Below are 12339 nucleotides of genomic sequence, written 5' to 3' on the forward strand. Positions count from 1 at the left end.
CTAAGTTTTGTTAAGAGATCTAGGGAATTGCCTTGTTCTTGCTAACCATGCTATTAAGAAGATTTGCATCCCTGTTTTTTTTCTTTGGCGACTTAGGCACTACAGGAAAGAAAAAAAAGAGTTTTGGATGAAGCAGTAGAATTAAGTCAAGATCATTTTAAAAAATATCTAGCTAAGCTCAAGTCAATTAATCCACCCTGTGTGCCTTTCTTTGGTAAGTAACACCAGGGAAGGCTAATATTGTGTGTACTGTCAGTCTTGAGTTTGATGCAGATGTGTTAATATTGCTTAAAGTGTTCGGGGCTGTGTTTAGCTTTAAATTTTTTTTTAATATAATATGTGACTGACTTCCTAGGTTTGTAATGTTTTTAGACTTAGTGTCTTTTATATAAATTTATTTTTCTAGTTTAGTATACAGATTACTGGTATTATAGTATATTACCTTACTTGGTTTAACACTGCCTCCATATTGGTGATCTGATTATGGTGATGACCTGAAGATGTTGGGGTTTTTTTCTAAACTCAGGATCTCATGTTAAGGAGATAAAACATTTTATTTCAATAGTATATTGTTCCTGTGTAAAATGCAGACTTTGATTCATTTTGCCAGCCAATAAACCGTTGGAGCATTAAAAGGAATGGTCTATGTATGCTCAGACTTTGTCATTCATTAGAAAGAATGAAATAATCTCTTGGAATGAAAATGAACTTAAAAAACACTTCTCTCTTTATCAGGAATATACCTAACAAATATTTTGAAGACAGAAGAAGGGAATCCTGACTTCCTTAAAAGACAAGGGAAAGAATTAATTAACTTCAGTAAGAGGAGAAAAGTGGCTGAAATAACAGGAGAAATTCAGCAGTATCAAAACCAGCCTTACTGTTTACGGATAGAGCCAGAAATTCGGGTAATCAAATATCTGTTTTGGGGATAGGAGAAGGAAAAGAATGTACACAATGAAAAATTGACAGATAATCTTCTGGTACTAGACCTAATCTTACGTGAACCCTGACCATCAGAAAGTGGGGAACAGTGTTGGTAGACAAGAAAGTACCACTGCAAAGGACTAGCCAGAAGTGGGGATTTACTTGTTTGGATTCCATGTTCTGGGTCTCATTCATCCCCTTACTGTTCTGCAGCCTGGTATCAGATTTTTTAGCAACAAAACAGAATGAATAACACATACTGACCAAACAGCAGAACTTTTTGGAGAAAAATCAGTTGCCTTTAACCTAAAATGCTCTGTATGTGGCTAGTGTGTTTAGTCCTGTCATTCTGTAATGACACCTCTGACCAAAGTCTACTGACACCGCTAACAGTGAGAGGATGTGTAGTTCAGCACAAATACCAACAGTCATTCAGCATGGCAGAAGCTAAGCAAATGTGGGGATGCACCAGTGTCAGCCAGCATTATCTTTAGAAAGAAGAGAGCATGCTCAAGTGGTTACGTACCCAAGACAAAGACTAGCGAATCCCAGATAATTAAAGGAAGGTGCTGAAACAACGAGCCAGGTAATGGTAGGTAGGTGTTTTTATATGGAGGTAATAATGATTGAAAAGCATAGCATTAAGTACCCAGCCATACTCCGAAGTGCAAGGCTAATTGTAACCTTTCCAAAAAACAGCAGCGTGGACAGCTCTCAGTCTCAGCTAGTGAACAGCAGCAGGCAGGAAGCAACAGAGAAGTTGGTTACGTGAAGAATTAAATGGGCAGTAATACTGCTGTTTAAAATGTTATTTGCATTGTGCGTTTAATTGCTGTGGCATGCCTGGGAAGGGTTTAGGAGACTTACAGTATTCATAAGCCAGAAAGTACATTAAGCTCGAGGGATGGCAGTATTTGTGCTGCAGAAAGAACAAATGGAAAATGCTGTAGGTCCCCACCCAGAGGCTCCAGCTGCAGCAGGAGCAGCTAAAGCAGGACTGTCAGGCGTTGAGGGAGCTTTGTCCTGTCCTAGCCATGCCTTCCCTCCAGTCCTCGTGCCGTAGCACCGTACTCTGTCCCTGCCTCTGACCTTCCTGCTTTTGTCCGCCATCCCTTCCTGTTCTTTGTAGTTAAACGATAACATCCAAAGCACCTCTAAGAAATGGCACTAGCATAACCTTTGCTTCCACTACCGTATCGTCTGTATTCTGCTCCTTCCCAGATCTGTGATGTTAAGGCAAGGGTACAGGACGCTGTTGCATGGCCTTTAACGCTGCTGTGCTGTGCATGATTCACTAGTCAAAAATATTAGCAAATGATTTACAGAAGACTTAATTTACCATGCCTGGTTATTTGATGCAAGGTCATTCTTTCATGTCAGAAAACTTACCATGAACTTGGTTGTTTCTTGCATTGGATTGTTTTGTGTTTATTTTGGGGAACATTCTACTGTTTTTCCTGGAAATAAGCTTCACGATAGTGAAAAGCTAGATTTTTAATCAGTGAATTACAAGCATTTCATTAAAATTCTGTGTACATGCTTATTTTTTAAATATTATTGATGCTTGTTTTGTTTAGAAATTCTTTGAAAATCTCAATCCTATGGGGAAGATACCAGAAAAAGAGTTTACAGATTATCTGTTCAACAAGTCATTAGAAATTGAACCTCGAAACTGCAAGCAACCACCTAGATTTGTAAGTCTTGTCCTGCAAATTAAATAGCTAAAATCCACTAGCTACTACGAAAAAGAATACATAGTTAACTCAATAAGCCATACATGTTTCCTTCAGAATTCTGTATCATGAGATGATTTTCCAGCAAAACTTGATTTAAAAATACTTTTATCTCAGATGTTTGTCGCTACTAAAACATACTACCTTTGGTTTATTTTAGAATCAACACTTTTTTCCCCAAAGCCTAAAATATTACCGTTTAAATTTGGGTTTCTTACCATAGTCATTCAATAGAATACATAATAATATTTCTCATTTCACAGTATCAAGAAAACTTATAAAATATTAATATTAATCAAAAGATGGATTTTTCTATATCATTAAAGTGTTTTCTTTAAGTAGAAGTTAATTTCTGTTTTTCTGTTGTCTAACTATTTTGCATTGTTGCAAAAATTGAAGAATTGACAAGGTGCAACCTTCCTGCCAAAAAAATAATAGTTCAATTCAAAGGAGTAGCAATTCTATTTATTTTTTTTTTAAATAGCTACTGGAGCCCAGGGTTCTTTTTTAAGCAGAAAGATCGCTCTCTAGAACACTTGGGTTTTATATGTTGTAATCGTACTTCTGAATAGCTGGAGAGATCTCTAATTTTTGGAAGAGCTATAAATAATTTTAGCAATCTCCTGTTAGAGGAATGAGTAAGATGATGTTACAAATATGGCAAGAAAATGACAGAAATTACTGTTGCAAAAACACTGCTTACAGTAGTGTCTCAAAAAAATTTGCTAAAAATAGATATCTGTGCTGCCAGTCTCAGTCAACTGGGCATGAATTCTTTATAGTTCATGATTTCCAAACTAGACATTCTTATTGGAATTTCAGGAAAGTCCAGTTCTGGGTACTGTAATGTGGTGGAGTTGTGCATACCACCGTAGGATGGGAACGTAATTCATCTTCAAAGAATCGCCTTTGATCTGTGCTGTGTTACACTTGAGTCTAATGAGGCTTGTTTCATTCACACCAGTGGCGTGTGTGTAAGAATTTTGTCCTGACTAACTCAGAGGACGTAGACAACATGTGTCTGAGTGTGTCCTTGATCTCGGACACGTGTAGGGGCCTGGTGACCTTCTGTGGCATAAGCACAAAGCATGTCTTATGGTGCTGTTATGAGGCTCTTCTGCAGGCCTGGGGGGCACCTGAAGTAACTTTCTCTCCCCCAAGGTTGTGACTTGCTCTTCCCTGTGTTTTGTCCTGATTGGCATGCATCCGAAACTTGACTCTTCATTCTTCACAGTTGTGAAAAACAAACAAAAAAAAATTTGAAAATTGCTGAGCTGGGAAAAAAGGTTTGTTAAGCTGCATCCATAACTTTTTAGGCTGTATAGATAACAACAGACTGTGCCTCAAGTCAATTGTAGAAAGGCTGTACCATTTCTTAAGGTGTATTTGATAAGTACTTTTTAAAATATCTCATAGAGACTTGGCAGTTTTGCTATCTGAAATGGTAGCAGTACTAACCAGTTTTACTTTTTCCAGCCTAGAAAAACAACATACCCCCTGAAATCTCCTGGGATAAGGCCCAATACTGGCAGACATGGCTCCACCTCTGGCACCTTGAGAAGTCATCCATTGCCACTTGAAAAGGAACCGAGTAAGATAAGTTTCAGTAGAATCACTGAGGCAGAGCATGAATCAACAGTATCAGCACCAACTTCTCCGAACACCCCATCTACACCACCAGTGTCTGCTTCTTCAGAGTTCAGTGTGTTTTTAGACATTGATCTCAACAGTTCTTATGGTAAATGTGCAATATGTTTTAATACTTGTTGTTAACTGTCCCTCAGGCTTCCAAATGTATTGGTGTGTATGCCAGCCTTTTAAAAAAAAGTTCTAGAATTTCATTGTGGACTATGAAGTTCTTGTCTCGGTGTTAGGTGTACTTTGGAAATCCCTGCTGTAAGTAGTTATATAACAAGTGACATTTCCAGTCTTTTTGCCTACTGGAGCTGAGGCAATCTGTTACGGGAGATGTCCCCGTGAGGCACTAATGTGCAGGGGCTATGCCTGCTTTACCAAGTATGGCACATCCGTAGAGAGAAACGGTGCTGAGGACCTGGCATCCACACCAGTGTGTGTTTCTGGAGTACAAAAAACACTCCAGTGATTCTGGTTTAATTTCCTTTGAAGGGAATCCAGTCTGTGTGTTTTGAGATGTGAACCAAAGCGCCAGAAGCAGGGATGGTCAGGGTACTTGCTCTGAAATGCCGTCTTGATTACAAAAATGACAATATTATTTCAGATGCACCGATAACACTCCCAAGCTTTGCTTGTAGCTGTGAGCAGCTCCTTAGTCTTGAAAGCAGCGCTTGATGGGTCTTGGCTCTGCTCTAAGGGGGCTGCAGACTTGGCAGGTGGGTTCAGCCTGGAGGGGGGGGGGGGGGGGGGCAAAAGTGACAAACAATTTTTATATGACAAATGCTGAGGTTGTTTGGGCTGCAGGGGAAGTGAACAACAACATGGTAGTGTCAGAACAGAGTAGAATAATGAAGTTTAATTCCCAGCATAACTTAAAATCACTAGTTCAGCAATATTGTACACAGGGAAGCTTAATTCATGCTAGCAGTAGATAAACTTGGAGATTATGATGATCCTTGCGGTCATTCACAAGCATACGTTATGTGCTGTAGTGCAGTTGTTCTGTCTGGAAAGTCTTTAATCGATTTTTTCATTTAACAGGTAACAATAGCATCTTCGCTCCTGTCAGTTTGCCACAGTCGAGTGAGTACCGTAACTCTTAAGTGTTTCATTTAACTCTGCTTTTCCTGGTTTCAGGGAAGCTGAATGGGAGTTAAAATCTGAAATCTGGCATGAAAATGTGGGCTGCATGCATTAGGGTTCTGTGAGGATTTTTTTTTGTACAGGTGTTAGGTCAAATGTCCAGTAAAGAATGTAAAGTCTAAAAGCAGTCTGCTTTAGTTTTGTTTTGGTTTTTTTTCCCCCCAGGCTCTAGCATGATTTTGCTTCTATTTTGAACGTCCTTGATGATTATTTTGTTTGACTAATCCTACAAATGAAGCAACTTGATAATTTCATATTACCACTTAGTGAAAATAACTGTTCTGTCACTGGGAAAGGAGAGGTACTTTTTGTACCACAGCTGTGAGGGATACCCTGTATTCATCTGTGTTTTCAGCTTCTCTTTTTACTCTCTTATGACACAGGCACATATATTTTTCCGTAATGTGATTAAAATTGCAAACTGGAGAGCACAGGTGCCTAATGTATTGATACAGAGCTCTGTGCACTTCTGAGAGAAAAAGCAAAGGTGTGACAAAACTCACAAATACAGGTCGGGGGTTGTTTTGTTTCTTAACTTGGAGGATTTCCCCCACTCCAGTAAAAAGGAAGGACTAGAAATGTCCTAAAATGCTTTAAGAGTTAATATCATCTGTTCAGTTCAGTGTATAATTCTCCTGCTTTAGAAGTGTTGCAGACCTGTTAACGAAGCCTCTAAATTTCCAAATTTGAACGTGTACCCATATGGCAGAGAGAACAAACCTTTCACTCCAAAGCATAACATAAGCATGCGCACAGAGACTGCAGGCACTGTGGTAAAGGGGGTAAATTCTGCAATATAGAGAGGATTGCAGAGAAAGTTAAGTGCTTGCTAGGAGTTCACTTTATTTTTCTGTCCTTTAGCATTGCCTGCTAACTGTTGCTGCTTATCTTTGATACTGGGAATAGGAGACAACTTTGTCAGGCATATATCTGATTAAAGAAACAAATAAGAATTTCATACAACTGCAGTTAATGGTTCGTGTTGCCGTTGAGCACAAAGATCTGCTTATTTGAGTTGGTTTTAGTTTGGCTTAATATTCTAGCATATGTTCCTCGGATACTGCACAAGCAGTAAAATACCTGCTTTTCTCTCTCCAGAGACTTTCTTCAGCTCGTGGGGTAGCTTTCCTAAACTAAGTGATGAGCCTCAAAACCCTCCTCCACTTCCTCCACGAAAAAAGATGGATCAGGATGCTTCTAATGCTAAGGTATTTCTGTCCTATACCAAATAACTTTGATAATAAACCAGGGAACATCGAGAATCATAGAATCATTTAGGTTGGAAAAGACCTTTACGATTGAGTCCAACCAGCTAGCCAAGCAGGACTCTTGTTAGTCTAAAAGACTTTCAGATGCAGTGCTGCAGTTGCCCTTTTTAAGTTTCAGGTTCCCAATGTCCAGACTCTGCTAGCTACTTTAGGAACATAGTGGTCATATTTGGATCAAAGATACGGCTATGCCAGTATTGTGTTTCTGACTGCACCAATAGCAGACACCACGAGGATTCTGCATCTGTCAGAAGATAGGCTCTTTATCTATACATCTACATTTCTTAAAATGTCATCTTCTCTGTAATGTTGTAGGGAAGTTTAAAGTCGGACGACGATCCTCCAGCAATTCCACCTCGGCAGCCACCACCTCCAAAGATACAGCCTCGTGCTCCAGCTTACACTAACCCCTTTGACCAGCCGCTGCACAGCCCTCCTCCTCCACCCCCCCGGGACCCTCTTCCTGATACTCCACCACCGGTACCGCTCCGGCCACCCGAACACTTTATCAACTGCCCTCTAAACCTCCAGCCGCCTCCGGTGGGACGCTTGCACAGAGATCCCGACTGGTTCAGGGAGGCGAGCACAGGCCCCAGCTCTCCCGGCACTCCTCCCAGCACACCCTCTCCCAGGGTACTGCGCCGCTGCTGCGTGCTCAGCGCCAGTCACAACAACCTGGTCCACCCGCCTGCGCCCCCGGTCCCACCCCGGCACAATTCGAGCCCTCAGTTACCAAAACTGCCACCAAAGACTTACAAAAGGGAGCTCTCCCACCCTCCTTTGCACAGACTGTCTTTGCTAGAAAATGCAGAAACTCCTCAATGACCTTAGCCATAGTAGTCATTGACACTGGAATAGTATTTGTAAAGTTCCTTTTTTTTATTTATTCAAAAAAGGCAGTGTATTTTAGTACTTTCACAAATTATGCTCTTAAAGTGCTGCTGATCAAGAAAAAAAAAAGTTTAAATTGGAAAAATAAGACTACACACACTCTAGCCTGCGTCTGTTTGACGGCATTACCCTCAGGTGATCAGCAGCATTGCCTTGTTTCACATCCTCAGTGCCGACAGTTATGCCAGTATACAAAATATATCTTTTGCACTGTAAACTACACTAAATGAATTTAAACTGACATCATTTAATTGCACTGAGCCAAAAAAGGTGCGTCTGTGGAATTTTTTCAAATTTGAGCACTAGTGGCCTTTTTTTTTTTTTTTTAAACTTAAAAAAAAAAGCAATGGAATGATTACACAACACGAGGATATGCAGTGTTACCGATTTTAAACCTCTGGCCACTTGCCTTCTAACTTCACGTAAGCTTGGAGGTTCGTGAGTGACAGCTACTGTTCCCGAATATTTTAATGCCATGTCTTAATTGCCATTGATTTGCTGCTGAAGAAAAAGAAAGAAAAATAGCTTGAAATCTAAATACCAAAATATTCGGTTGGTCTTGATTATTTTGAGAAAGGATGGACAAGGACTACCTGTCTCGAATATTGGAAAGGATCCCTAGTACTTAGCATGCATCTTGTTCAGATGTGCCTTTTTGTTTTGGTAGGCGAAGATGTCTTAAGCTAAAGAGTTGTCTACTGTTCTGGAGAACAAAGCTATATGCCGTGTATGTACAATTGTTTATATTGTATATTTACAGATAATGCTAATAACCTGTATAAATTTAAGTGACTTGAGGCCTATAATACAGTCTGCTACTCTTGCAATCTTATACAGTCAGAAGTGTTTCCTCTGGCTTAGGAACAGTCTTGCCTTCCAAACCTAATAACTTTCTTTAGATCTCACTTAACTTAATCGTGAATCCATTTTGGAAATTGGTAGCATTTAAACCAGCAAACACTTAAAGCTTTATTAAACTTTTTAAACTGATAAGTGAATGGAACTTTTATTTGCCAGTTAAACTACTTGTTTGAACTGGTGTGAGAGTGAGTCTGTTTTACTGGTAGTACTGTAGCAGCATTTATAAAGTGGTCAGAAGCCACATTTTATTTACTGGTCTGTGGCCTTTTACTGTGCTTTGTATCAGAGTTCTTAACAAGATTAATAAATCACCCCAGTCTTAATTTTTAAGAGCTTGAGCACTGTGTGTTCCTTGTAAGGACAAGGTTGGGAATTGCATTTACTAAGTCTTTGGCAATACAAAGTGCCCCAATTTTCCATGCTGCTATTCTCGGCTTTGGCTGTCCCTCGGTCCGCAGTTGGGCCTGATACACGACAGCTCCCTGGGAGTTTAACCTTTCCCTCCACCTACTAACCCATCAGATGCCTCAGCCCCTATAGATGGAGAAGTGGTTTCTAGATGGAGAAATGGAGCACTGCGGTGGGATTTGCAGGAGCTTAGGCTTCCAAGTCACGCTCTGGCTTTTCATCAGCCTGCCTATACTGCTCCCACCATCTCAAGCATTCCCTCTGGAAAAGGAGAGGCAATTTTGCCTGGGGAGGGTGCTAATTTTCTTCTCTTGGGAAGATGTAGCTTGCCATCTGTCTCTTGGACAGTCTTCTACTGCCTGTGCCCTTCATGCTCCTTTCCTGAGGAAGAAGAGGGGTAGAATCCATCTGAGGTGCCAGCCTGAGGGCCATTCGTGCAAGGAGCAGAACACACTTTATGAAGGAGAGGTGCTTCATTTTGCAAAAATAATGTTCAAGAAGTCCCAAATTTGAGATGCATGAATGGGGAGTGCAGGCAGGAAACGGACAATGCCAAGAACTCTTCTACTGGTATCTGGTGGTGAAATTCAGCTCAGTGAACTACTCCCCTAATGCTCTCTGCATAGCAAAGGCAGGCTGTCAGGTTTCACTGTTCCAGTGATCTGCAGAATAAGCTGATCAAGTGAATTTTTTTTAGTTCCTTGTATTAACTCTTTTGAAGTCCTCAGCACCAGCTATTGCTAAAAGATGAGTAATCTCTTTTCAGACTTTTACATTTTGTGTGTTGTTGAAGGGGAAAAAAATCCTCTCCCAAATTTTAAAATATATAGATGTCAGCTTTATACCTTTCTGTACAAGTGCTTAGACCAGAAGCATTTTCAGTATACCATTTTAAAATATATCATAGCTTTATGTTTTGGTACTGACTCAGCAAAGCCCTTACCAGATCATTTTAAGCTGAGCATCTGCTGATTAGTAACGGCTTCCGTATGTGTCAAAGTACTTCCTTCCATCAAGACCTTTGTGATGGACTTCGAGGAGAGTTTAAACTTGTGGAAACAGGAGCGTACATTTATTAGGGTTAACCTGGAAATGATGCTGCGCAGGGGTGCCATTCTCAGAACAAGCTTTTTTAGGTGCCAATTTACATTTTATGTTGACAGCCTACAAAAATACCTGGGGGGCTGTGAAACACTTCCTTCTTTTAACTCTTAAACATGATTGTGAAAGAGTGAGTTTGGGCAGCAGCTCTGAATTCCACAGTTGAAGCCAGAGAAAAAGAAATAGATAACTCAGGGGGGCCCAGAATGGTTTGTTTGGGAAAAATAGTGATGCGGTTAACAAAGTCTCAAGCCTAGGTCATTGTTCTCTGTTAGATTGGACAGAGGTAGGCATTCCTGCAGGAGCTTCTCACTGCTATCTGGGGATGTCCTGAGCAGCGAAGGTGACCATTGTTCCTGGTGGGCCCTCAGGACCTGTCCTCTGCCAGGGACCAAAGGGACAGACATGAGCCTGCAAGTCCACGTTGCTGTTTTGCCAGTGGCAGGTCCTATTAAGCAAGTCCCCGACCCTCCTGCCTTCCTCAGCCTCTCACTTCTCCCCTGGTGCCCTTTCAGCTGTGCGTGGTTGTGCTCTGCACTGGATATGGAAAAAGATCCTGTGGTTTTTTTGCAGGCTGGGCTTAAAGCATCACAACCCAGAAGTGATCAACAGCAGTGCTGGGACAGTAAAGCTCCAGGAGGATGAGGGCAGAGGAGAGCAGGAATCTCTTACATTAGATCTCCCAGCTGGGGCAGTGATACAAAAACATGAGATAACTTGTGCTGGAAGGCAGCAGCTAAACAGTGTTCCTAGCCGCATTTCCCATGCATGAAATGTGACTTTTACCTTTAATGGGGCCAGTTCCAGAGTTAACCTAAAGTACATAAATCACAGCATGATTCAGAAAAGGGGCCTTGCTTATGGGTAACTTGCCACACAATTAAACTGTCTTCCAAGCGTAACAGGAGCTGGAAAATACAAAGACAAGCATTCCAAGGCAGGGCGGCAGCAGCGATGCCAGTGGCTCAAAGTACAGCGGGTACAGCAACACATGTTCCCAAAGTAACTCTTTGGCTGTGGAAGTGGTCGAAGGCAGGCAGATTCCCACCAGTGCGGTTCAAGGGAATGCCAAGATAGCAATAAATTAACATTTCAGTTACTTCATAATTAGAGGGATAGATAAAAAGAGCAAAAAAATTGCTAGAGGGGGAAAACGTGAAATTGCTGGGTTTGAAGATGGCTTGTGTGGGAAAAGGCAGTTCCCTCAGAAAAGTGCAGATAAACAGATGGAATGTGAAGACAGTTAATAGCAAAAGAAACATCTTTCTAGTTGTTTTCAGTGATCCTATTTTGAGTTGCTGAGTTTCAGCATTTCCCCCTGCTCTGGAGCTGGAATAACTCCTTTGGGTGCTATGATGTTGCTACAGCACATCAAAACTAAGAAGGGATAAAAGAAACCATCTTTTGTTTCTTTTTTTCCCCAGTTTTCAGAAACACACCACAAGTCTGAATATACCACTTGGAATACCCAGCAAATGCAGTTAACTCCTCCCTGGGGAAGGGAGTGAGCATTGGTAAGAAATGCTAAGGAATAAGGTAATAAAAACTTTCTTCCCCATGTCCAAGGAAAAAATCAAAAGCCTTTGCACTTAAAAAGTTGTTGATGCACAGTCAACTTATGCTCAGCTGCTTTTTTTAAAACCTTTTTGTAAGTTTACATGTTGGATGAGGGCCTACAACACCCATGATTTCTAGCAATTCTCTGGCTCCAGTGGGACTGCATGCCCGCAGTGCTTACAGGCTGCAGTGATGAATTTGTGAAGTAGATTTTGAATCGCTGTGTGTTAATTTTCAGGCAGTCCACACGTGGAAAATTTTCTTCACGGCTGCCTTTCCTCTGGCTGATGTTTCATGTCGTCTTTAGTCTGCTGGGCTAAATCAGGAAGGTCTAGCTCCTGCACGTAGCCCGCAAATGGAGGTTTCTCACCTCCGAGAGAAGTCTGATTTTGTGGCAAATGCGCCCAAGGCCGCAGTACCCAGACCAGCGATGGCTGCTGCCGTCCTCTCCTCCAACAACCCGGCCAGTTAACGCAGCAGCTCTACATTCGTTCCCCTGCTGCCAGCTAACACTAAAAACAACTAAAAGTACGCTTTTCTGTCAAGGAAGGATAGCCCAGAATATATGCTTTCATACACTTCACGGCCAACTCACAGGAGAGTCGGTCAGGAGGGGTGAGGGAGCGGTTTCCATGGAACAGCTACCTCGGGGATTCCTGCCGCTTCAGGGAAGCGGCTGGGGCTGAGGCGCGGGTGAAGGGAGAGGGCGGCATCGACACAGAGGGCGGCCGGACAGCCCGGAACGCCTCACGGCCACCGCTGAGGCGAGGGAGCTGCCCACAACCGCCATTTCCTCTCACCGGGCGGGGCGGCCC

At 41.8% G+C, this 12339-nt stretch overlaps 1 protein-coding gene across 1 annotated transcript in view; it reads left to right on the forward strand.

Moving 5' to 3' along the window:
• Window positions 1-8788, forward strand: part of SOS2 (SOS Ras/Rho guanine nucleotide exchange factor 2) — a 55769-nt gene extending 46981 nt beyond the window's left edge. Inside the window, exons 17-23 of the mRNA XM_049829013.1 lie at window positions 97-214; window positions 736-908; window positions 2505-2621; window positions 4137-4398; window positions 5337-5378; window positions 6537-6646; window positions 7022-8788. Of these exons, the coding sequence (XP_049684970.1) occupies window positions 97-214; window positions 736-908; window positions 2505-2621; window positions 4137-4398; window positions 5337-5378; window positions 6537-6646; window positions 7022-7531 (1332 nt within the window). The 3' untranslated portion in view covers window positions 7532-8788. The remainder of the gene's footprint in view (window positions 1-96; window positions 215-735; window positions 909-2504; window positions 2622-4136; window positions 4399-5336; window positions 5379-6536; window positions 6647-7021) is intronic.
• The last annotated feature ends 3551 nt before the right edge of the window (window positions 8789-12339 follow it).

The sequence above is a fragment of the Accipiter gentilis genome, chromosome 25, assembly GCF_929443795.1.
Source record: "Accipiter gentilis chromosome 25, bAccGen1.1, whole genome shotgun sequence".
NCBI classification, from domain to species: domain Eukaryota; kingdom Metazoa; phylum Chordata; class Aves; order Accipitriformes; family Accipitridae; genus Astur; species Astur gentilis.